The following is a 22,033-nucleotide window of genomic DNA, read 5'->3' on the forward strand; positions in this document are numbered from 1 at the left end:
AGCTCAAAGAACGGGACCGCCGAGTGATGAAGCGCATAACACTTAAAAATCATCTGTCCTCGGTTGCAACATTCACTACAGAGTTCCAAACTGCCTCTGGAAGCAACGTCAGCACAATAACTGTTCGTCAGGAGCTTCATGAAATGGGTTTCCATGGCCGAGCAGGCACACACAAGCCTAAGATCACCATGCGCAATGCCAAGCACCAGCTGGGGTAGTGTAAAACTCACCGCCATTGGACTCTGGAGCAGTGGAAATGTGTTCTCTGCAGTGATGAATCACGCTTCACCATCTGGCAGTCCGATGGACAAATCTGTGTTTGGCAGATGCCAGAAGAACAATACCAGCTTGAATCCATAGTGCCAACTGTAAAGATTGGTGGAGGAGAAATAAAGGTCTTGGGCTGTTTTTTATGATTAGCGCTAGGCCCCTTGGTTACAGTAAAGGGAAATCTTAACGCTACAGCTTCTGTGCCTCCAACTTTGTGGCAACAGTTTGGGGAAGGCCCTTTCCTGTTTTAGCATGACAGTGCCCCCGTGCACAAAGGGAGGTCCATACAGAAATGGTTTGACGAGATCGGTATGGAAGAACTTGACTCGCCTGCACAGTGCCCTGACCTCAACCCCATCGAACACCTTCGGGATGAATTGGAAAGCCGACTGCGAGCCAGGCCTAATCGCCCAACATCACTACCCGTCCTCACTAATGCTCTATTGGCTGAATGAAAGCAGGTCCCAGCAGCAACGTTCCAACATCTAGTGGGAGGCCTTCGCAGAAGAGTGTAGGCTTTTATAGCAGCAAAGGGGGGAACAACTCCATATTAATGCCCATGATTTTCGAATGAGATGTTTGATGAGCACACTTTTGTAGTGTATTTCAGGATGTTGTGTATCCCTGGAAATAATCAGAATTCATGGAAACATACGTTTTGAAAACATAGCTTGTCCAAAAAAGGTTGTATTTTGGCACATCTTACCCCGGGTATGGGGTAAGTTGAGCATAGGAACAAGGTCAGTTGAGCCGCCTTGAGGTAGGTGGGTGATGGTGACCTGTGATAGTGGGTGATGGTGCTGGTAGGTCAAAGTTTAATTAATGGAATGGGGGTGTGGTATAGTGTATATCTTAAATGTATGCCTACATTCAGATATAGATCTCTCTGTTCAATATCACTGACCCTTCCATTTCTTGACCAGTTGCCTGGGATAGAGATGTTACTTCAATGTGCCAATTCGTATGTGCCAGTTGTGCCAGTTCTCTGCATTTAAGGCCAGATTCTTGATATGATCAGCAGGCTGAGACTCCATGTCATCAGATGAGACCTTGTGTGCCTCTGCTACTCTGTCATAGCCTTGCTGATAGTCAATGTACCTCTTCAGTGTCATAAGGACAATTTTTTCCATCCTTTTCTGCTGCTCAAATTGACTCCTTCCCTTCTCTCACTTCCTTGGCTGCTCTCTGAAGAAACTCAAGGCGGGTAGACCCCTGCTTGTTTTACTTTTGTCTACAAGGGGCATGATGATGTCTGCTCTGTAATAATACAAATGCACTATCATGAGTTTATATGCATGACACATTGCAAAAATACTATGCATATTATGCATAAAACTGACCAAATGTAATCATCATTTGTATGGGGTATGGTGGCCATTGGCTCAACTTACCCCAAGGCAAACATTTTGATTATATTAGTCCACACAGCTACAAGGATGCACTTTCATGCTAGGTTTAGGACCTCATATTGTAGCTTATAAAGACCCCAACTGATGTACATCTACTTTGGTTTAGATACAAGCATCATGAAACCTGTAACACAATACATTCAATTTACTTTGTGGTGGTGGTTTCTTCCTTCTGACTCCATGAAATGATGACCTCTTCCTAAAAATGTGGTCACATTATTAACTTTGTATATGGTTTCCTAGAAACAAGGGGTGTCTCAATTTACCCCACTCTCCCCTATTACCACATTGTCTACAGATTCTTACTGATTGTGTACAATACGAGTCCTGAACATCCAAACCTTACCAGCTTCAGGACATGGTGGTTGGCCAACCACATATCCACACCTCCGTTGTCCTTAGTAGCATGTTTGTAACACTACATATTTATATTATCTAAAGGATCAATCCAGCAGTCTGATCAACACAATTACATTCCACTTCACAGGTCCACTCCAAAGACATATAGAAGCCCGTGAGTCTGAACTCCAGAATCACGTTTTGAGTAGCGTTTGATATTTTTCTGTATGGCTGGATTTTCCCCCTTTCAAATGCACAGGGACTCAGTTGATCCTTACGTGACTGAGCCACAGGTAAGAGTAGTGACAACAATGTGTATCTATATCAAGGGGGGTCGAGTGAGTCTCTAATTGATGATGGGATAAAGATTTATCTCTATTTGATATTTAGATGATCTAAGGGTAGTGCCAAGCTGATCTGAGAGTAGTGCCAAGTTGATCTGAGGGTCGTGGCTAGTTGATCTGAGGGTCGTGCCTAGTTGATCTGAGGGTAGTGCCTAGTTGATCTGAGGTTCGGGGTAGTGTCGGAACACCTTGTGGATCCACTGGGTGTAGAAGGGGACGTTGATGAAGATGCCAGGCCGATTGGCACGGGCACAGCCTCTGCCATGGACACTGACCCCCACTATGACCCTGCTCTCTCCTTCCTGGCACACCAAGGGGCCGCCATAGTCCCTCTGACAGGGGGAGAGACATAAAGCATACATTAGGAAAAACATACAGTCAACTCCTGATGAGAGAGAACTGTTCAGGAGTGTTTCAGGCACATTTCATTCACAGTTCACCAGCTTCCTTACCTCACAGACCCCCTCGTCCTTCCTCCCCCCAGCGCAAATCTTGGTGTCTGTGATGTGGAGGTTCCCTCTGTGTTGTTCACTACACCTCTCATTACTGACCATGGGCAGATGGACCACCTTCAGTACACCTTCATGACCCGTACCTGAGTGATAGGTGAGAGGAGGGGAGATTATAGTCATGACAACAAGACATCAGTACAGCTAATGAGTAACCAGTCCCTTTCCTAGATGACATAATCCTGATGGATGTGATGGTATGTGTGTGTACCTTTGGTCTCGCCCCATCCATGCATGCTACACATCGAGCCATCAGCAATGGAGCACCCAGCCACCGGCAGCTGAATGGTGTGGACACTGTCTGCAGGGAGGGCAGGCCTGAGTGAGAGAAATATTTTTGTTGTTGTTGAAGAATACAAGACTAGAAAACGTATGATATACGACCAGGAGAGTTTGTATATTTCTTTTCAGGCACTCACTGGGCCAGCCGTATGAGGGCCAGGTTGGAGCCCTCAGGACCACAGATCACATGGGAGATGGAGACTTCCTGTCTGAAGGAGCTGTTCGGAGCCAAGCCACGAAGGTCTGATACACCCAACCACACACGATACTCACTCAGGTCTGGAACACTGTGTGGAGACAGGTGGATGTAAGCATAGTAAAGAGAAAGAGGCAGAGGAAGAAAGGTAAAGAGCAAAAGAGGAAGAGAGAGAGAGAGGGGCAGTTACCATGAGGAGAAGCATTGTCTGTCAGTGAGGACCCACTCCTCTCGTATGAGAGAACCTCCACACCAGTGACTGGACCTGGGGAGGGAACACAACACACATGATATTACACACTGGGAATGGACCTTTGCTAACTCTAACACTTAGACAAATGGTCTATACATCTGCCACTAGAGCAGAGTTTATACCTACAGTAGATAACACAGAGAAGCAAAGCCAGGCGTGTGTGTGTGTGTGTGTGTGTGTGTGTGTGTGTGTGTGTGTGTGTGTGTGTGTGTGTGTGTGTGTGTGTGTGTGTGTGTGTGTGTGTGTGTGTGTGTGTGTGTGTGTGTGTGTGTGTGTGTGTGTGTGTGTGTGTGTGTGTGTGTGTGTACCGTTTCTGTATGCTGACCATCCAACTTCCGTCTGTGATGGCGACTGGAGCTCCTCCTACTATCCTGGTCGTCTTATGGATGAAACATGACACCTTGGACACCTCCACTGACAAGTTGAGAAAGAGGAAACTATGTTGAAACAACCATTTTATACCCAGAGAGAAGTACAAGATGAAAACATGAAAACCAGGAGGCGGAGTAGAGCGACTGACCTCTCTGTGGAATGGTGTTCTCTGATGGTTCACCTGTATGACAGAGGATGAAACACAAGATAGATGTCGCAGTGACAACACAGTGAAAATGCCACTAGCAGGGTTGTGTGTGTGTGTGTATGACTCACATGGTTTGACGCTGCAGTAGTCCCAGGGTATAGCAGTGCTGTTAGTGTAACACCAGGGGCCATGTGTGTCTCTGTCTGGGTTCCTACAGAAACTCCCCTCCTGTCCCACAGTCAGCACCGCTGCATCTCTGTCCCAACTACACACAATTAAAGCAAAGGAGAGCATTAGAGACGGTTAAAGACAGACTGTCAGCCCATCATAATGAGAGGAGACACAGCTGTGTATGGCCTCTCTCTCTTTACCCATCTCTCTTTCTCTCCATCTCTTTCTCTCTCTCTCTCTCACACACACACACACAAACACACACACACACATACACACACACACCTACAGTGACACAGGTCAACAATCGTAATGTTTGGAACGTCACCAACATAATTCCTTTCCAGACATTCCAGGATGATAATAGGGGAATTCAGAGGAAGACCAATCACCAACGCACAAGGTGCGTGTGCGTGCGTGCTGAGAGAGTGATCCGTCTGAGTCTCTCTAACATAAACAATAACTGCTGACCTCTGACCTCTGGGCGGGAGCCAAGCAGAGGAACCGATTGGCTTTGAAGTATTCCGAGAAGGGAAGAGGCTCAGGGTCAGAGGAAGCCTGCAGCGTGTCCTCCAGATGCTTTATTACACACCCACTCAACCATACGTTACAGTGGAGTGGAGTAATGGACCAGTTTTTCTCTCCTTGAGAAAAGCCAGGCTCTGACTCGTTGTTAGACCAATATGACTTGACCACATGTCAGCTACAGGTTAACTCCCCCATGACCTCTTAGGTTCAACCATGTGTTTCTGAATAGGGCACTCCATTTTAGGGCTGTTATGGTGGCCGTATTACCACACCGGCAGTCATGAGTCATGACCGCAGTCAAATTCCAAACTTGCTAACTGCCTGGTACTCCACACTCTATTGTCCCTCTAATCACTCTGACACCAATGTAAATGTGATCGAAAGTCAAATCAAACACTTCATGAGAACCCATTAGCTCATGTTGTGCAACATTTCTATAGGCTATGCAATTGATGGCCTCTATTAAAAAGAGGAGGATCCCATCAGCTTTCTATAGGCTAGGGCTACTATATTTATTTCTCAACTTTCCTAATATTAAGCACATTGCTTCACTTTAAAACAGGAGTATAGCCTACATGGCTGGCATGAAAATGAACCACGGGAAAAGCGTCCTCCATTCACTAAGTGCATAGATTACATGTATTTTTTCCCCTGCCTCTGTTCTGAGACAGGTGCATGATAATGGTTCATTCTAAATCAAAACTAATTTCACACATTATTTAGTATACAGTACCAGTCAAACGTTGGGACACACCAACTCATTCAAGGGTTTTTCTTTATTTTTTTACTATTTTCTACAATGTAGAATAATAGTGAAGCGATCAAAACAATGAAATAACACATATGGAATCATGTAGTAACCCAAAAATATATTTTACATTTGAGATTCTTCAAAGTAGCCACCCTTTGCCTTGATGACAGCTTTGCACACCCTTGGCATCCTCTCAACCACCTTCACCTGGAATGCTTTTCCAAAAGTCTTGAAGGAGTTCCCACAAACACTACCATTCAAAATTATGGCAACGTTCTGGGATGCTTGCCTTCTAGGCAGAGTTGCAAAGAAAGAGACATATCTCAGACTGGCCAATAAAAACAAAAGATTAAGATGGGGAAAAGAACACAGACACTGGACAGAGGAACTCTGCCTAGAAGGCCAGCATCCCGGAGTCACCTCTTCACTGTTGACATTGAGACTGGTGTTTTGCGGGTACTATTTAATGAAGCTGCCAGTTGAGGCGTCTGTTTCTCAAACTAGACACTCTAATGTACTTGTCCTCTTGCTCAGTTGTGCACCGGGGCCTCCCACTCCTCTTTCTATTCTGGTTAGAGACAGTTTGCGCTGTTCTGTGAAGGGAGTAGTACACAGCGTTGTACGAGATATTCAGTTTCTCGCATGGAATAGCCTTCATTTCTCAGAACAAGAATAGACTTACGAGTTTCAGAAGAAAGTTACAGTGAGGGAAAAAAGTATTTGATCCCCTGCTGATTTTGTACGTTTGCCCACTGACAAAGAAATGATCAGTCTGTAATTTTAATGGTAGGTTTATTTGAACAGTGAGAGACAGAATATCAACAAAAAAATCCAGAAAAACGCATGTCAAAAATGTTATACATTGATTTGCATTTTAATGAGGGAAATAAGTATTTGACCCCTCTGCCAACAAGGGTTTTGCCACCAAGTACTAAGTCATGTTTTGCAATCACAGAGGTCAGATGTTTCTTGTAGTTGGCCACCAGGTTTGCACACATCTCAGGAGGGATTTTGTCCCACTCCTCTTTGCAGATCTTCTTCAAGTCATTAAGGTTTCGAGACTGACGTTTGGCAACTCGAACCTTCAGCTCCCTCCACAGATTTTCTATGGGATTAAGGTCTGGAGACTGGCTAGGCCACTCCAGGACCTTAATGTGCTTTTTCTTGAGCCACTCCTTTGTTGCCTTGGCCGTGTGTTTTGGGTCATTGTCATGCTGGAATACCCATCCACGACCCATTTTCAATACCCTGGCTGAGGGAAGGAGGTTTTCACCCAAGATTTGACGGTACATGGCCCCGTCCATCGTCCCTTTGATGCGGTGAAGTTGTCCTGTCCCCTTAGCAGAAAAACACCCCCAAAGCATAATGTTTCCACCTCCATGTTTGACGGTGGGGATGGTTTCTTGGGGTCATAGGCAGCATTCCTCCTCCTCCAAACACGGCAAGTTGAGTTGATGCCAAAGAGCTCCATTTTGGTCTCATCTGACCACAACACGTTCACCCAGTTGTCCTCTGAATCATTCAGATGTTCATTGGCAAACTTCAGACGGGCATGTATATGTGCTTTCTTGAGCAGGGGGACCTTGCGGGCGCTGCAGGATTTCAGTCCTTCACGGCGTAGTGTGTTACCAATTGTTTTCTTGGTGACTATGGTCCCAGCTGCCTTGAGATCATTGACAAGATCCTCCTGTGTAGTTCTGGGCTGATTCCTCACCATTCTCATGATCATTGCAACTCCACGAGGTGAGATCTTGCATGGAGCCCCAGGCCGAGGGAGATTGACAGTTATTTTGTGTTTCTTCCATTTGCGAATAATCGCACCAACTGTTGTCACCTTCTCACCAAGCTGCTTGGCAATGGTCTTGTAGCCCATTCCAGCCTTGTGTAGATCTACAATCTTGTCCCTGACATCCTTGGAGAGCTCTTTGGTCTTGGCCATGGTGGAGAGTTTGGAATCTGATTGATTGATTGCTTCTGTGGACAGGTGTCTTTTATACAGGTAAGAAACTGAGATTAGGAGCACTCCCTTAAAGAGTGTGCTCCTAATCTCAGCTCGTTACCTGTATGAAAGACACCTGGGAGCCAGAAATCTTTCTGATTGAGAGGGGGTCAAATACTTATTTCCCTCATTAAAATGCAAATCAATTTATAACATTTTTGACATGCGTTTTTCTGGATATTTTTGTTGTTATTCTGTCTCTCACTGTTCAAATAAACCTACCATTAAAATTATAGACTAATAATTTCTTTGTTAGTGGGCAAACGTACAAAATCAGCAGGGGATCAAATACTTTTTTCCCTCACTGTATTTGTTTCTGGACATTTTGAGCCTGTTATCGAACCCACAAATGCTGATGCTCCAGATACTCAACTAATCTAAAGAAGGACAGATTTATTGCTTCTTTAATCAGAACAACAGTTTTCAGCTGTGCTAACATAATTGCAAAATGGTTTTCTAATGATCAATTAGCCTTTTAAATGATAAACTTGGATTAGTTAACACAACGTGCCATTGGAACACAGGATTGATGGTTGCTGATAATGGGCCTCTGTACGCCTATGTAGATATTCCATAAAAAAATCTGCCGTTTCCAGCTACAATAGTCATTTACAACATTAACAATGTCTACACTGTATTTCTGATCAATTTGATGTTATTTTAACGAACAAAAAAAAATTGTTTTTCTTTCAAAAACAAGGACATTTCTAAAAAAAAAATTATGATAATTTTTTATTTCATCTTTATTTAACCAGGTAGGCCAATTGAGAACAAGTTCTCATTTACAACTGCGACCTGGCCAAGATAAAGCAAGGCAGTGCGACAAAAACAACAGAGTTACACATGGGATAAGCAAACGTACAGTCAATAACACAATAGAAAAATCTATGTACAGTGTGTGCAAAAGTAGTAAAACCCCAAACTTTTGAACGGTAGTATGCTGAGCACTTGTTGGCTGCTTTTCCTTCACTGCGGTCCAACTCATCCCAAACTATCTCAATTGGGTTAAGGTCGGGTGATTATGGAGCCCAGGTCATCTGATGCAGCACTCCATCCCTCTCCTTCTTAGTCAAATAGCCCGTACACAGCCTGGAGGTGTGTTTTGGGTCATTGTCCTGTTGAAAAACAAATGATAGTCCCACTAAGCGGAAACCAGATTGGATGGCCTATCGCTGCAGAATGCTGTGGTAGCCATGCTGGTTAAGTGTGCCTTGAATTCTAAATAAATCACAGACACTGTCACCAGCAAAGCACCACCACACCATCACACCTCCTCCATGCGTCACAGTGGGAACCACACATGCGGAGATCATCCGTATGTCATCAGACCAAAGGACAGATTTTCACCGGTCTAATGTTCATTGCTCGTGTTTCTTGGCCCAAACAAGTCTCTTCTTCTTATTGGTGTCCTTTAGTAGTGGTTTCTTTGCAGCAATTCGACCATGAAGGCCTGATTCACGCAGTCTCCTCTGAACAGTTGCTGTTGAGATGTGTCTGTTACTTGAACTTTGTGAAGCATTTATTTGGGCTGCAGTCTGAGGTGCAGTTAATTGCTGATTTCTGAGGCTGGTAACTCTAAATAACTCTGTGTCTTCCTTTCCTGTGGCAGTCCTCATGAGAGCCAGTTTCATCATAGCGCTTGATGGTTTTTGCGACTGCACTTGAAGAAACTTTCAACATTTTTGAAATGTTCCAGATTGACTGACCTTCATGTCTTAAATAATGATAGACTGTCGTTTCTGTGTGCTTATTTGAGCTGTTCCTGCCATAATATGAACTTGGTCTTTTACCAAATAGGGCTATCTTCTGTATACCACCCCTTTCTTGTCACAACACAACTGATTGGATCAAATGCAATAAGATGGAAATAAATTCCACAAATGACCTTTTAATGAGGCACACCTGTTAATTGAAATGCATTCCAGGTGACTACCTCATACCTCAGCTGGTTGAGAGAATGCCAAGAGTGTGCAAAGCTGTCATCAAGGCAAAGGGTGGCTACTTTGAAGAATTTGTTTAACTATTTTTTGGTTACTATATGATTCCATATGTGTTATTTCATAGTGTTGATGTCTTCACTATTATTCTACAATGTATAAAACAGTAAAAATAAAGAAAAACCCTGGAATGAGTAGGTGTGTCCAAACGTTTGACTGGTACTGTATGTAAAGACAAGATTAAATTAAGAATAGTCTGATGGGTGACAATATTAGCCTATCACTTGTGAAAGATATATTATCACTTGTGAATGATGCACAGCATGTGCAGTTAGGCAAGAAACAGCACATATCTTTTTTTTGCAACTTTTTCAACGTATAGTCGCACACCTCATGTAGCCTATCCCATTGGCCTATATTTTTTATGATAAGGTTTGTATCAACTAAAGTGCCCAAATAACTACTTAAAATTAGGCACATTAATCCACTTTATAACCGGTGTAGAGCCTAAACTGGCTCATATGCGGCGTGTGAGTTTCAAGTTTGGGGAAGATGATTTTACCACAAAAATTGACATTTATAATAAAGCATTACATGCATAATTACATTTGCGGTCACTTTTGAGAATGTGTTTTCCCGCTAATTGCATTTTGGAACATTCGCACTTATAGCCTACAGCAGTGGGAGCACTGCTGGCTTATAATGTGAACAAATAGTATAATAGTTTATTAACATTTTATGCTAAACATTCTGATCTGTTGCATCAGCCTCATTGCTTTTACATTTTTTTTTATGCAGTGGTTGTATTAATTTGGGATTTATTTATTTCTCGCACAGAAGGACAAGTTGACCAATAGAATAGGTCAAGTTATGTACTATGGGGAATAGTAGATTGACATAAGCTAGAACTTTTGCTGTTTGTTAGACCTACTCATCTTGTTGGCTGATAAAAAAGTAAATGTGGACAGTTCTTCCAACATCTTCAATATGTGCCTCGGAATTCTATAGGAAAGGCAGTTGCCCGATGTGTCTGTCTTCACTTGTAGCCTACTTCGGAGCTCAGATGCCTGTGAGAAGGACCCGATCAGGTGACGGGCATTGGCTAATAAGAATTGAGATATCTGAGAGAGCCATGTGAGAGATGCTTCGGAGCACGCAGCCGGTAGAAGGGAATCCTAATGATTATATTAACCTCATAGGCACATCGGCCACTTTGGCCGCAAAAGGCATAGAATTTTTTAGGGGGCATTACAGCCACACATGTGGGATGCTGTCGGGAAATTCGAGGCCTTGTGAGAATATTATCAAGTGCTTGACAAATTGTGAATGAGAGACTGATAAAGTGTGCACAGCCTGCACAAGAAACAAAGAGCTCATGCCTTTGATGCAACTTTTTTCAACTCATCATTAGAGTCGCATGTACTACAAATCAAAACATATAGCCCAACGTTTGTATCACAACTAAAGTTGCATAAATAACTCTAAATTAAGCATACAGGAGGACCTGTTAGTTTGAATAGCTGCATGAGCGCACTCCATTGGAAATCATTTGGAGAAAATATCCTTTCTATTTTATTCAATCAAATTGAATCAAATGTATTTATAAAGCCAATCAAATGTATTTATAAAGCCCTTTTTAATATCAGCCGATGTCACAAAGTGCTATACAGAAACCCAGCCTAAAACCCCAAACAGCAAGCAATGCAGATGTAGAAGCACGGTGGCTAGGAAAAACTCCCTAGAAAGGCTGGAACCTAGGAAGAAACCTAGAGAGGAACCAGGCTCTTAGGGGTGGCCAGTCCTCTTCTGGCTGTGCCGGGTGGAGATTAGAACAGAACATGGCCAAGATGTTCAAATGTTCATAGATGACCAGCAGGGTGAAATAATAATAATCACAGTGGTTGTAGAGGGTGCAACAGGTCAGCACCTCAGGAGTAAATGTCAGTTGGCTTTTCATAGCCGATCATTTAGAGTTAGAGACAGCAGGTGCGGTAGAGAGAGTCGAAAACAGCAGTTCAAGGCAGCACGTCCAGTGAACAGGTCAGGGTTCTATAGCCGCAGGCAGAACAGCATACAGCATGTTCAATTGTATTCTTCATACTATAAAATAATGCCACGGCATTCTAAGCAAATCTTGTCTGCACGTTTCTCACAAAAAATCCCAAATAAATCATGGATTTATTGTGATGGTGTAGGCTATATTAAACGGATTTATTAGACTTTTGAAAATATAGATTTTCCAAAGATCTGCATCAGTGGCTTGTAGGCAATGCGTGGAAGCCAGGTTATGCTAAACGTGTTTATGTTAATTTACAGTCAATTACCGTGAGACCGGCAGTTACTTCCTCGACAATCACCAGCTTACAAAATGTCATGACCACCACAGCCCTACTCCCATCTATGCCCCCCCCCACAACACACTCGCAGATGTATAGCATGTGGTTTTGTTACCTGTGGTCTCTCCAGAGGGAACAGGGAAGACCTGACCTGGTCCTTGACACCTCTCCTCTGTAGCTCTCTCCATTGCCCTCGTAGCAGTCTGGAACGCACACACACGTACAGTATGATACCAGCATAATAAAATATGAAAACATATTTATGTTACTGTAAAACAAGTCAGAATGCTACAGACCACACCAACCCCAGGGAAATATGGTATTAAAACTATACAATCTCTGCTGTCCTGACTGGTATACCAGAACATGACCACAAAACACCAATCACAAAACTGTCCCATCTCCGAGATTCTCATCTGAGTGTGAGAAAAACACAACCCTAAAGAATCTGTATTCCAGATCCACTTACGATCCAATGGGACACAGCTTCCTTGTCCTCTCTATCGAATGGGACAGAGCCTCTTCTCCGCACTATCCAATGGGACAGAGCGATGTTGTAACCCTGTCAGAGCTAGTTTATTTATGTGCAGTGGCCTGTGAATCCCAGAGTCCTTCAGTAATACTTCTATAGAAACATACTTTATAAGTTTCTCAGGAGATCATTCTTCAGGGACAACACTGAACTAATGCCAAGTATATTATTATTCAGAGAAAATATATCTGCATCAGGAATCCATCTATTTTGCATGGTCAAAATAAAAATGTTTAGGAGCCAGAAACCTATTACATTTACATCATTTAGCAGACGCTCTCATCCAGAGCGACTTACAGGTGCAATTATGGTTAAGTGCCTTGCTCAAGGGCACATCGGCATATTTTTCTCACGTAGTCGCTCAGGATTTGAACCAGTGACCTTTTGATTACTTGCCCAATGCTATAACCGCTAAGCTACCCACCACCCCTTCACATGTTAGTTTAACCAAAAGCAGTAAATGTCCATTGCACTACCATTGTCTGAGACCTGAGAACCTGTATTAGTTCCTGGAGCTATAGGCTTTAGCTCAGGGGACTACTGTGGTTTTGATTATGCTAGGCTCTCACCATGGGGTTCAGTATTCTGTGTGCCACAGCGGGGGATGTTGGTGCAGAATGCCTTGCGAACGTCAGGGTCTGAAGTGAAGCACCATGGGAGGTCAAGGCCGTCAGGGTTCCTGCAGTAGTTCTCCCTCAGGTCTCTGCAACACACACACACAATAAAGATATATTCTCTAAACAAGTTAAAGTGCAACTCCACCCTTTTTTAACCTCCTATTCATTATCTCCAGCACCAAACCAGTGTCTACATATGTGAAAGCGGCATGTTTCTACGATCTGTGGTTAAAAAGATGAGAAAAAAGGTTTAAAAAAAAAATTCTCTGTGATATCAAAGGGTAGGATTAAAAGTAAGACAAACGGTGATTTCCAAAACCTGCAGTGAGTTTCTAGCCAGAGGGAGGGTATTTTCTGGCTACCCACGTCACCACGAATCTCATAGTGTTTGAAAATCACTGTTTTAAATGTTTTCACTTATGATGATGTCATTGGGAATAACTTGTTAACGTTATACTTGAATATGAGGTTGAAAAGTGGTGAAGTTGCCCTTCAACATGTAATATAGTGTGTGTAGGGTTGTCGATGTGTGTCCGTACAAGTGTGGGTCACTCACTTGCAGCGATAGTCCTGGGGTATGTATGTGTGGTTGTGGGGGTACTGTGAGTCCCAGCGTTGACAGGTCACCCCACTGGGTGTTACTGCTACTGTCCCTCTGTAGCCCTCACCTCGACCCCAGAAACACCTAGTAGTCACATCTACCTCTCCCACACTGTCTGAGGCTGAGAGAGAGAGAGAGAGAGAGAGAGAGAGAGAGAGAGAGATAAATATAGCCATATCACCTGTACCATCTGTTAAACTACACCAGCTTCTCCTTGAGGCCACTGTGCCACTCAGACACAGTAGCAAGAACAAGACTGACTTGGACAAAAATGCCTCTATTTTCTATAGATTATATTGCAGTCATGTAGTTGATTAAACTGAAATAACAAGGAAACAACGCTGATTAATTTTGTACACAAATACACGCGGCAGCTTTTGTCTCTCCACAATCTAAACACAGTATTTTGTGGATCTGTCTAAAAATAGAGTGCTACTGGTGAGGATTATAAAGACAGGACCAGGGAATAGAAAAGGCCAAAGCAATACAACTCTTTGTTTCTCTGTCTTTCTTTCTGCCTTGGTTTCATTAACACAACGTTTAAGGGTTAGACCATAAAACTGGACTGGGTTGACTTCCAAGGCCTGTATCACAGAGACAAAGAGAGAGCGAGTCCAACCGGTAAGATGCTATCTGGTAAAGCCCCAGTTCCAGTGCTGCTGACTAACAGAGCAGAGAAGTGCCAAACAAAAAAACAACAAACACACTCACACAGCTTTAAAGTGTTGTTCTCCATCAACCTTCTATAGGCTCACTTTTTTAAAAACCTTTTAACTAGGAAAGTCAATTAAGAACAAATTCTTATTTACAATGACAGTCTACACAGGCAAAACACAGACAACGCTGGGCCAATTGTGCGCTGCCCTACGGGACTCAATAACGTCCGGTTGTGATACAGCCTAAAATAAACACACAGTCTATTAGCCATGACATAACTGGGAATGAGTGTGTGCGTGTGTTGCTCAAAACCGCATTCCTCTGCCTTATCCAATCAGAGAGAGAGGAGGGGGTGGAATGACAGGTACAGGAAGCTGTACGTTTGGAGTAGTTAGTCACACCACACACACATACATACGCATGCACACACACCCACACACACTCACGGCAGGCTGTGATGTTGCAGTACTCCCAGGACGTGTGTGCATCCAGGGTGAAACACCACGGTCGTTGACGTCCATCTGGGTTCCTACAATAGTTGTCATCTAGGCCTTTATCAGGATACCTACAACCCAAACAGAAGAGAAGGATTTCAACAAGTCATTGGGACAGATGTAGATACATACAGTTGAAGTCAGAAAATGTACATACACTTAGGTTGGAGTCATTAAAACTTGTTTTTCAACCACTCCACAAATTTCTTGTGAACAAACTATAGTATTGGCAAGTCGATTAGGACATTACTTTGTGCATGACACAAGTAATTTTTCAAACAATTGTTTGCAGACAGATTACTTCACTTATAATTCAATGTATCACAATTCCAGTGGGTCAGACGTTTACATACACTAAGTTGACTGTGCCTTTAAAGAGCTTAGAAAATTCCAGAAAATGATGTCATGGCTTTAGAAGCTTCTGATAGGCTAATTGACATCATTTGAGTCAATTGCAGGTGTACCTGTGAATGTATTTCAAGGCCTACCTTCAAACTCAGTGCCTCTTTGCTTGACATCATGGGAAAATCAAAAGAAATCAGCCAAGACCTCAGAAAAAAAATTGTGGACCTCCACAAGTCTGGTTCATCCTTGCGAGCAATTTCCAAATGCCTGAAGATACCACGTTCATCTGTACAACCAATAGTACACAAGTATAAACACCATGGGACCACGCAGCCGTCATACCGCTCAGGAAGGAGACGCGTTCTGTCTCCTAGAGATGAACGTACTTTGGTGCGAAAAGTGCAAATCAATCCCAGAACAACAGCAAAGGACCTTGTGAAGGTGCTAGAGGAAACAGGTACAAAAGTATCTATATCCACATTAAAACAATTCCTTTATCGACAAAACCTGAAAGGCCGCTCAGCAAGGAAGAAGCCACTGCTCCAAAACCGCCATAAAAAAGCAAGACTACGGTTTGCAACTGCACATGGGACAAAGATCGTACTTTTTGGAGAAATGTCCTCTGGTCTGATGAAACAAAAATAGAACTGTTTGTTCATAATGACCATCGTTCTGTTTGGAGGAAAAAGGGGGATGCTTGCAAGCCGAAGAACACCATCCCAACCGTGAAGCACGGGGGTGGCAGCATCATGTTGTGGGGGTGCTTTGCTGCAGGAGGGACTGGTGCACTTCACAAAATAGATGGCATCATGAGGGAGGAAAAGTATGTGGATATATTGAAGCAACAGCTCAAGACATCAGTCAGGAAGTTAAAGCTTGGTCGCAAATGGGTCTTCCAAATGGACAATGACCCAAAGCATACTTCCAAAGTTGTGGCGAAATGGCTTAAGGACAACAAAGTCAAGGTATTGGAGTGGCCATCACAAAGCCCTGACCTCAATCATATAGAAAATGTGTGGGCAGAACTGAAAAAGCATGTGTGCGAGCAAGGAGGCCTACAAACCTGACTTAGTTACACCAGCTCTGTCAGGAGAAATGGGCCGAAGTTCACCCAACTTATTGTGTGAAGCTTGTGGAAGGCTACCCGAAACATTTGACCCAAGTTAAACAATTTAAAGGCAATGCTACCAAATACTAATTGAGTGTATGTAAACTTCTGACCCACTTGGAATGTGATGAAAGAAATAAAAGCTGAAATAAATCATTCTCTCTACTATTACTCTGACAGTTCATATTCTTAAAATAAAGTGGTGATCCTAACTGACCTAAGACAGGGGATTTTTACTAGGATTACATGTCAGGAATTGTGAAAAACTGAGTTTAAATGTATTTGGCTAAGGTGTATGTAAACTTCCGACTTCAACTGTATGAGCAGTGAACAAAGTGGGAATGCCGGTGTGTGTGTGTGCGTGCGTCTCCATCAGTGAAAGCGTGCATTTATACATTTGTGTGTGTGTGTGTGTGTATCTATAAGTGTCACGCCCTGACCATAGAGAGCTTTTTATTCTCTATGTTGGTTAGGTCGGGGTGTGACTAGGGTGGGTCATCTAGGTGTTTATATGTCTATGTTGGCCTGTTATGGTTCCCAATCAGAGGCAGCTGTTTATCGTTGTCTCTGATTGGGGATAATATTTAGGCAGCCATTTCCCCTTTGTGCTTTGTGGGATCTTGACTTTGTATAGTTGCCTGTGAGCACTATAGCAGCTTCACGTTTCGTTTTGTGCATTTATTGTTTTCTTTGAGTTTCACTTCATAATAAAGAGGATGGAACCATACCACGCTGCATCTTGGTCCACTCCTTATAACGATCATGGCAATAAGTATGTGTGTGTTGGCCATAGGGCCTCCATGGGCGGAGTACACTGGTCCACTGCAGGTGTTTTGCATCTCATTCCTCCTCCATGCATACTAACAGAGCCTCAGAGGTACTGAGAACCTCTTCATCACAGCGTTGAAGGGTGTGTGTGTGTGTCCTGCTCCAGCAGCATGTGGTGTGGATTAGTGTTAGACTCGTTAACACGTCTTTAGTCATCCTTGTGTTTCTGTAATTAATATTCAACCTCATACTGAGTGTGTACGCATGTGTGTGTGTGCGTGTATGCATGCGTGTGTGTGTTACCTCTTGGGGTGGAAGAGGTGTTTGTGTGGTTCCTCTAGGTCCCAGCGTTGACACTCCCGTCCCGTCTCGGTGTGATCCATGGGACCTCTGTAACTTTCCCCATTACAGCTCAAACACTCCACTGGACACACACACACGCATGGACATTATTTATGCAGATAATACATAAATACTACATGCAATACCAAAATAGTTTCTGTATAATTGTCACATCTTTTTAAAAGTTCATGTAAAATGTCTCCCCTTAAGTCAAATGAGTCAACATTCAGTGTGTATGTGTGTGTGTGTGTGTGGAGCAGTGTAAACAGCAGAGCAGATTAGAAACAGATGTTTATGAGTCTACTATTCCCATTATGTGTGTATGTGTGTGTGTGTGTGTGTGTGTGTGTGTGTGTGTGTGTGTGTGTGTGTGTGTGTGTGTGTGTGTGTGTGTGTGTGTGTGTGTGTGTGTGTGTGTGTGTGTGTGTGTGTGTGTGTGTGTGTGTGTGTGTGTGTGTGTGTGTGTGTGTGTGTGTGTGTGTGTGTGTGTGTGTGTGTGTGTGTGTGTGTGTGTGTGTGTGTGTGTGTGTGTGTGTGTGTGATGTCCCAGTGTTCCTCATTACTGGAAACTTTCTTTCAAATCAACCTTTCCAGTCATTTTTCTTTGGACCAAAACACACATTCCCATTACAACACAGACCCATTACATTTCCTCAGACTCTTATAACAACCTTGTGGATTCCTCCCTCCCACACACATCTCTGGTAGTCCTGTGTATTTCATACACATCTTATCACATCACTGTCAGCGGTTTATTAACTAGATACATTGTATTATCCACAGAGGACATTTGTCCTCTAGACACTATCTGAGAAACAGTGATTTCTCCTGTGACAGTTTGTGTGATCCAGTTCTAGATACCACAGGCCATGATCCAGTGCCACAGGGAGAAGGGATTACAGTACAGTTAAATGGTGCACTGTAAAAGAACATGGGCTGTGGTGGGAAAACTGCTCCATGCCTAAAGTTCAAGCCATTTAAGTGACCTACTAGAGTAAGAATCCCCACTAGGAACATGGGTTATGTATAGACTGAAAAGCAAAAAAGCAGACGGAGTCCCTTTGGGTTGAAATAGTTAACAAAGCCAGCGAAAGATTAAATGAGAATCGACAACATAAACTGAATCACACTTCTGCATGCAGCAATTCAGGCCAATACCATCACAAACAGTTGGATAATTACTACATTACTGAGAACGCACCTGATATTCCACTTGGTTGCAGTTTGCCACAGTTAAGTGGAGACCAATGAGGGGCATTGAGGGAGAGAATCCACCATGTTAGAGCCACTAGTTGTTGGCAGTGGTCAATGTGTGTGTGTGTGTGTGTGTGTGTGTGTGTGTGTGTGTGTGTGTGTGTGTGTGTGTGTGTGTGTGTGTGTGTGTGTGTGTGTGTGTGTGTGTGTGTGTGTGTGTGTGTGTGTGTGTGTGTGTGTGTGTGTGTGTGTGTGTGCATGCGTGTGTGTGTGTCCTACCTTGTAAGCACTCAGGTACTCCACAGTCCTGGTGTCTGATGTTGGGGTCTGTAGTGAAGCACCATGGTCCTGAAATAGCGTTGTCAGGGTTACGACAGTAGTTGTTTGTCAGCTCCTTCTTCCTGTTCCTCCTCGGTAGGAAACTTGAGGGAGAGAAGAACTTCAGTGTTCATCAATATCTCACTCAATCACAAACATATTCTCATTCTGGTGCAGAGTTGAAAGGCAGAAGGGAAATCTCCAAGGTGGAGCGTAGAACAGGCCATGTGTTACTAAATAACCTTGAGTCATACACATCTACGTATTGACAGAGGAACGATTCAATTGTGGTTTTGTTTGCTGACTCACATGATCAATTGGAAGGATTTATATGGGTCACAGCTGAAACAATTTGGAAGGCACAGAGCTAGGCAACATAATGCAACATATGGTAATGTGTGGGTGCCCCAGTGTAAACTCACTGATAAAGCACACATGCACACAATTTAGCTGTAATTGCTTGACATACCAAGCCTTAACAGAACTCTGACACATCCGATGAGCGTCAGAGCCGGTAGTAGGATTTAATCTTAGTCCTGTATTGACGATTTTCCTGTTTGATGGTTCATCTGAGGGCTTAGAGGGATTTCTTATAAGCGTCCGGATTAGTGTCCCACTCCTTGAAAGCGGCAGCTCTAGCCTTTAGCTAGGTGCGGATGTTGCCTGTAATCCATGGCTTCTGGTTGGAATATGTAAGTACGGTCACTTTGGGGACAAAGTCCTCAATACATTAATTGATGAAGCCGGTGACTGTGGTGGTATACTCCTCAATGCCATCGGATGAATCACGGAACATATTCCAGTCTGTGCTAGCAAAACAGTCCTGTAGCATAGCATCCTCGTCATCGGGCCACTTCCATATTGAGCGAGTCATTGGTACTTCCTTGTGATGGTGCCGGACGGGAAGGTTGCCGTCTTATCGGCTCTTAACCAACCAAGCTATTTTGTTTGTTTTTTCACGTTGTTCGTAACTTGTTGTGTACATAATGTTGCTGCTACCGTCTCTAATTACCGAAAAGAGCTTCTGGACATCAGAACTGCGATTGCTCACCACAAACTGGACAAAGAGTTCTTCTTCAATGAGTCGGACGGGAGGGATATAATACAGACACACGACCAGGCCCAGATCCCCGTTATTCGCTGGAGAAGGAAATCAGGGTGCCTTGTGAGGATCAGGCGACGAGTGGCTAATGTACCCATGCCTTCCATCCTGCTAGCTAACGTTCAATCGCTGGAAAATAAATGGGACACACTCAAAGTACGTTTATCCTACCAACGGGACATTAAAAACTGTAATATCTTATGCTTCACCGAGTCGTGGTTGAACGACGACATTAAGAACATACAGCTGGCAGGTTATACACTATCGACAGGCCAAAACAGCAGCCTCTGGTAAGACATAGGGCGGGTCCTATGCATTTATGTAAACAACAGCTGGCGCACGATATCTACGGAAGTCTCGAGGTTTTCCTTGCCTGAGGTAGAGTATCTCATGATAAGCTGTAAACAACACTATCTACCAAGAAAGTTTTCATCTGTATTTTTCATAGCTGTCTACATACCACCACAGGCTGATGCTGCCACTAAAACCACACTCAATGAGCTGAATACCGCCATAAGCAAACAGGAAAACGCTCATCCAGAGGTGGCGCTCCTTGTGGCCGGGGACTTTAATGCCGGGAAACATAAATCAGTTTTACCTAATTTCTATCAGCATGTTAAATTAACAACCAGAAGGAAAACAATTCTAGACCACCTTTACTCCACACACAGAGACGCATACGAAGCTCTCCCGTACCCTCCATTTGGCAAATCTGACCATAGTTCTAACCTCCTGATTCCAGCTAACAAGCAAAAGTGTAAGCAGGAGGTACCAGTGAATCAGTCTATAAAAAAGTGATCAGATGAAGCAGATGCTAAACTACAGCACTGTTTTGCTAGCACAGTATGGAATATGTTCCGGGACTCTTCCAATGGCATTAAGGAGTACACCACATCAGTCACTGGCATATCCCAACCAGAAGCCATGGATTCCAAGCAACATCCGCACCCAGCTAAAGGCTAGAGCTGCTGCTTTCAAGGAGCAGGACTCTAACCCGGAAACTTATAAGAAATCCCGCTATGTCGTCCGATAAACAATGAAACAGGCAAAGCATCAATACAGGACTAAGATCGAATCGTACTACACTGGCTCGGACGCTCGTCGGATGTGGCAGGGCCTGTAAAGTATTACAGACTACAAAGGGAAGTACAGCCGAGAGCTGCCCAGTGACACTAGCCTAACAGACTAGCTAAATAACTTCTATGCTCGTTTCGAGACAATTAACACTGAAACATGCATGAAAGCATCAGCTGTTCTGGATTACTGTGTTATCACGCTCTCCGTAGCCGATGTGAGAAAGACCTTTAACCATGCCAACATTTACAAGGCCGCAGGGCCAGACGGATTACCAGGACGTGTACTCAGAGCATACGCTGACCAACTGGCAAGTGTCTTTACTGACATTTTCAACCTCTCCCTGTCTGAGTCTGTAATACAAACATGTTTCAAGCAGACCATCATAGTCCCTGTGCCCAAGAACACGAAGGTAACCTGTCTAAATGACTACCAACCTGTAGCACTCACATCTGTAGCCATGAAATACTTTGAAAGGCTGGTCATGGCTCACATCAACACCATTATCCCAGAAACCCTAGACCCATTCCAATTTGCATACCGCACCAACAGATCCACAGATGATGCAATCTCTATTGCACTCCACACTGCCCTTTCACACCTGGACAAAAGGAACACCTATGTGAGAATGCTATTCATTGACTACAGCTCAGCGTTCAACACCATAGTGCCCTCAAAGCTCATCACTAAGCGAAGTACCCTGGGACTAAACACCTCCCTCTGCAACTGGATCCTGGCGGGCTGCCCCCAGGTGGTAAAGGTGGGTGACAATACATCCGCCATGCTGATCCTCAACACGGGGGCCCATCTGGGGTGTGTGCTCAGCCCCCTCCTGTACTCCCTGTTCACTCATAACTACATGGCCAGGCACAACTCCAACACCATCATTAAGTTTGCTGATGACACAACAGTGGTAGGCCTGATCACTGAGAACGATGAGACAGCCAATAGGGAAGAGGTCAGAGACCTGGTCGTGTGGTGCCAGGACAACAACCACTCCCTCAACGTGATCAAGACAAAGGAGAAGATTGTGGACT

At 43.8% G+C, this 22,033-nt stretch overlaps 1 protein-coding gene across 1 annotated transcript in view; it reads right to left on the minus strand.

Annotated features, from left to right (window-relative positions):
* Positions 1–1,475: 1,475 nt before the first annotated feature.
* Positions 1,476–22,033, minus strand: part of LOC139584650 (hepatocyte growth factor-like) — a 29,885-nt gene continuing 9,327 nt past the window's right edge. Inside the window, exons 5-18 of the mRNA XM_071416738.1 lie at positions 18,782–18,924; positions 17,270–17,390; positions 14,698–14,816; positions 13,550–13,715; positions 12,946–13,079; positions 11,960–12,047; positions 4,251–4,387; positions 4,123–4,155; positions 3,911–4,016; positions 3,540–3,614; positions 3,291–3,440; positions 3,083–3,189; positions 2,815–2,957; positions 1,476–2,694 (exon numbers count right to left, since the gene is read on the minus strand). Of these exons, the coding sequence (XP_071272839.1) occupies positions 2,515–2,694; positions 2,815–2,957; positions 3,083–3,189; positions 3,291–3,440; positions 3,540–3,614; positions 3,911–4,016; positions 4,123–4,155; positions 4,251–4,387; positions 11,960–12,047; positions 12,946–13,079; positions 13,550–13,715; positions 14,698–14,816; positions 17,270–17,390; positions 18,782–18,924 (1,702 nt within the window). The 3' untranslated portion in view covers positions 1,476–2,514. The remainder of the gene's footprint in view (positions 2,695–2,814; positions 2,958–3,082; positions 3,190–3,290; positions 3,441–3,539; positions 3,615–3,910; positions 4,017–4,122; positions 4,156–4,250; positions 4,388–11,959; positions 12,048–12,945; positions 13,080–13,549; positions 13,716–14,697; positions 14,817–17,269; positions 17,391–18,781; positions 18,925–22,033) is intronic.

This window comes from Salvelinus alpinus, chromosome 9 (genome assembly GCF_045679555.1).
Source record: "Salvelinus alpinus chromosome 9, SLU_Salpinus.1, whole genome shotgun sequence".
Classification (NCBI taxonomy): Eukaryota; Metazoa; Chordata; class Actinopteri; order Salmoniformes; family Salmonidae; genus Salvelinus; species Salvelinus alpinus.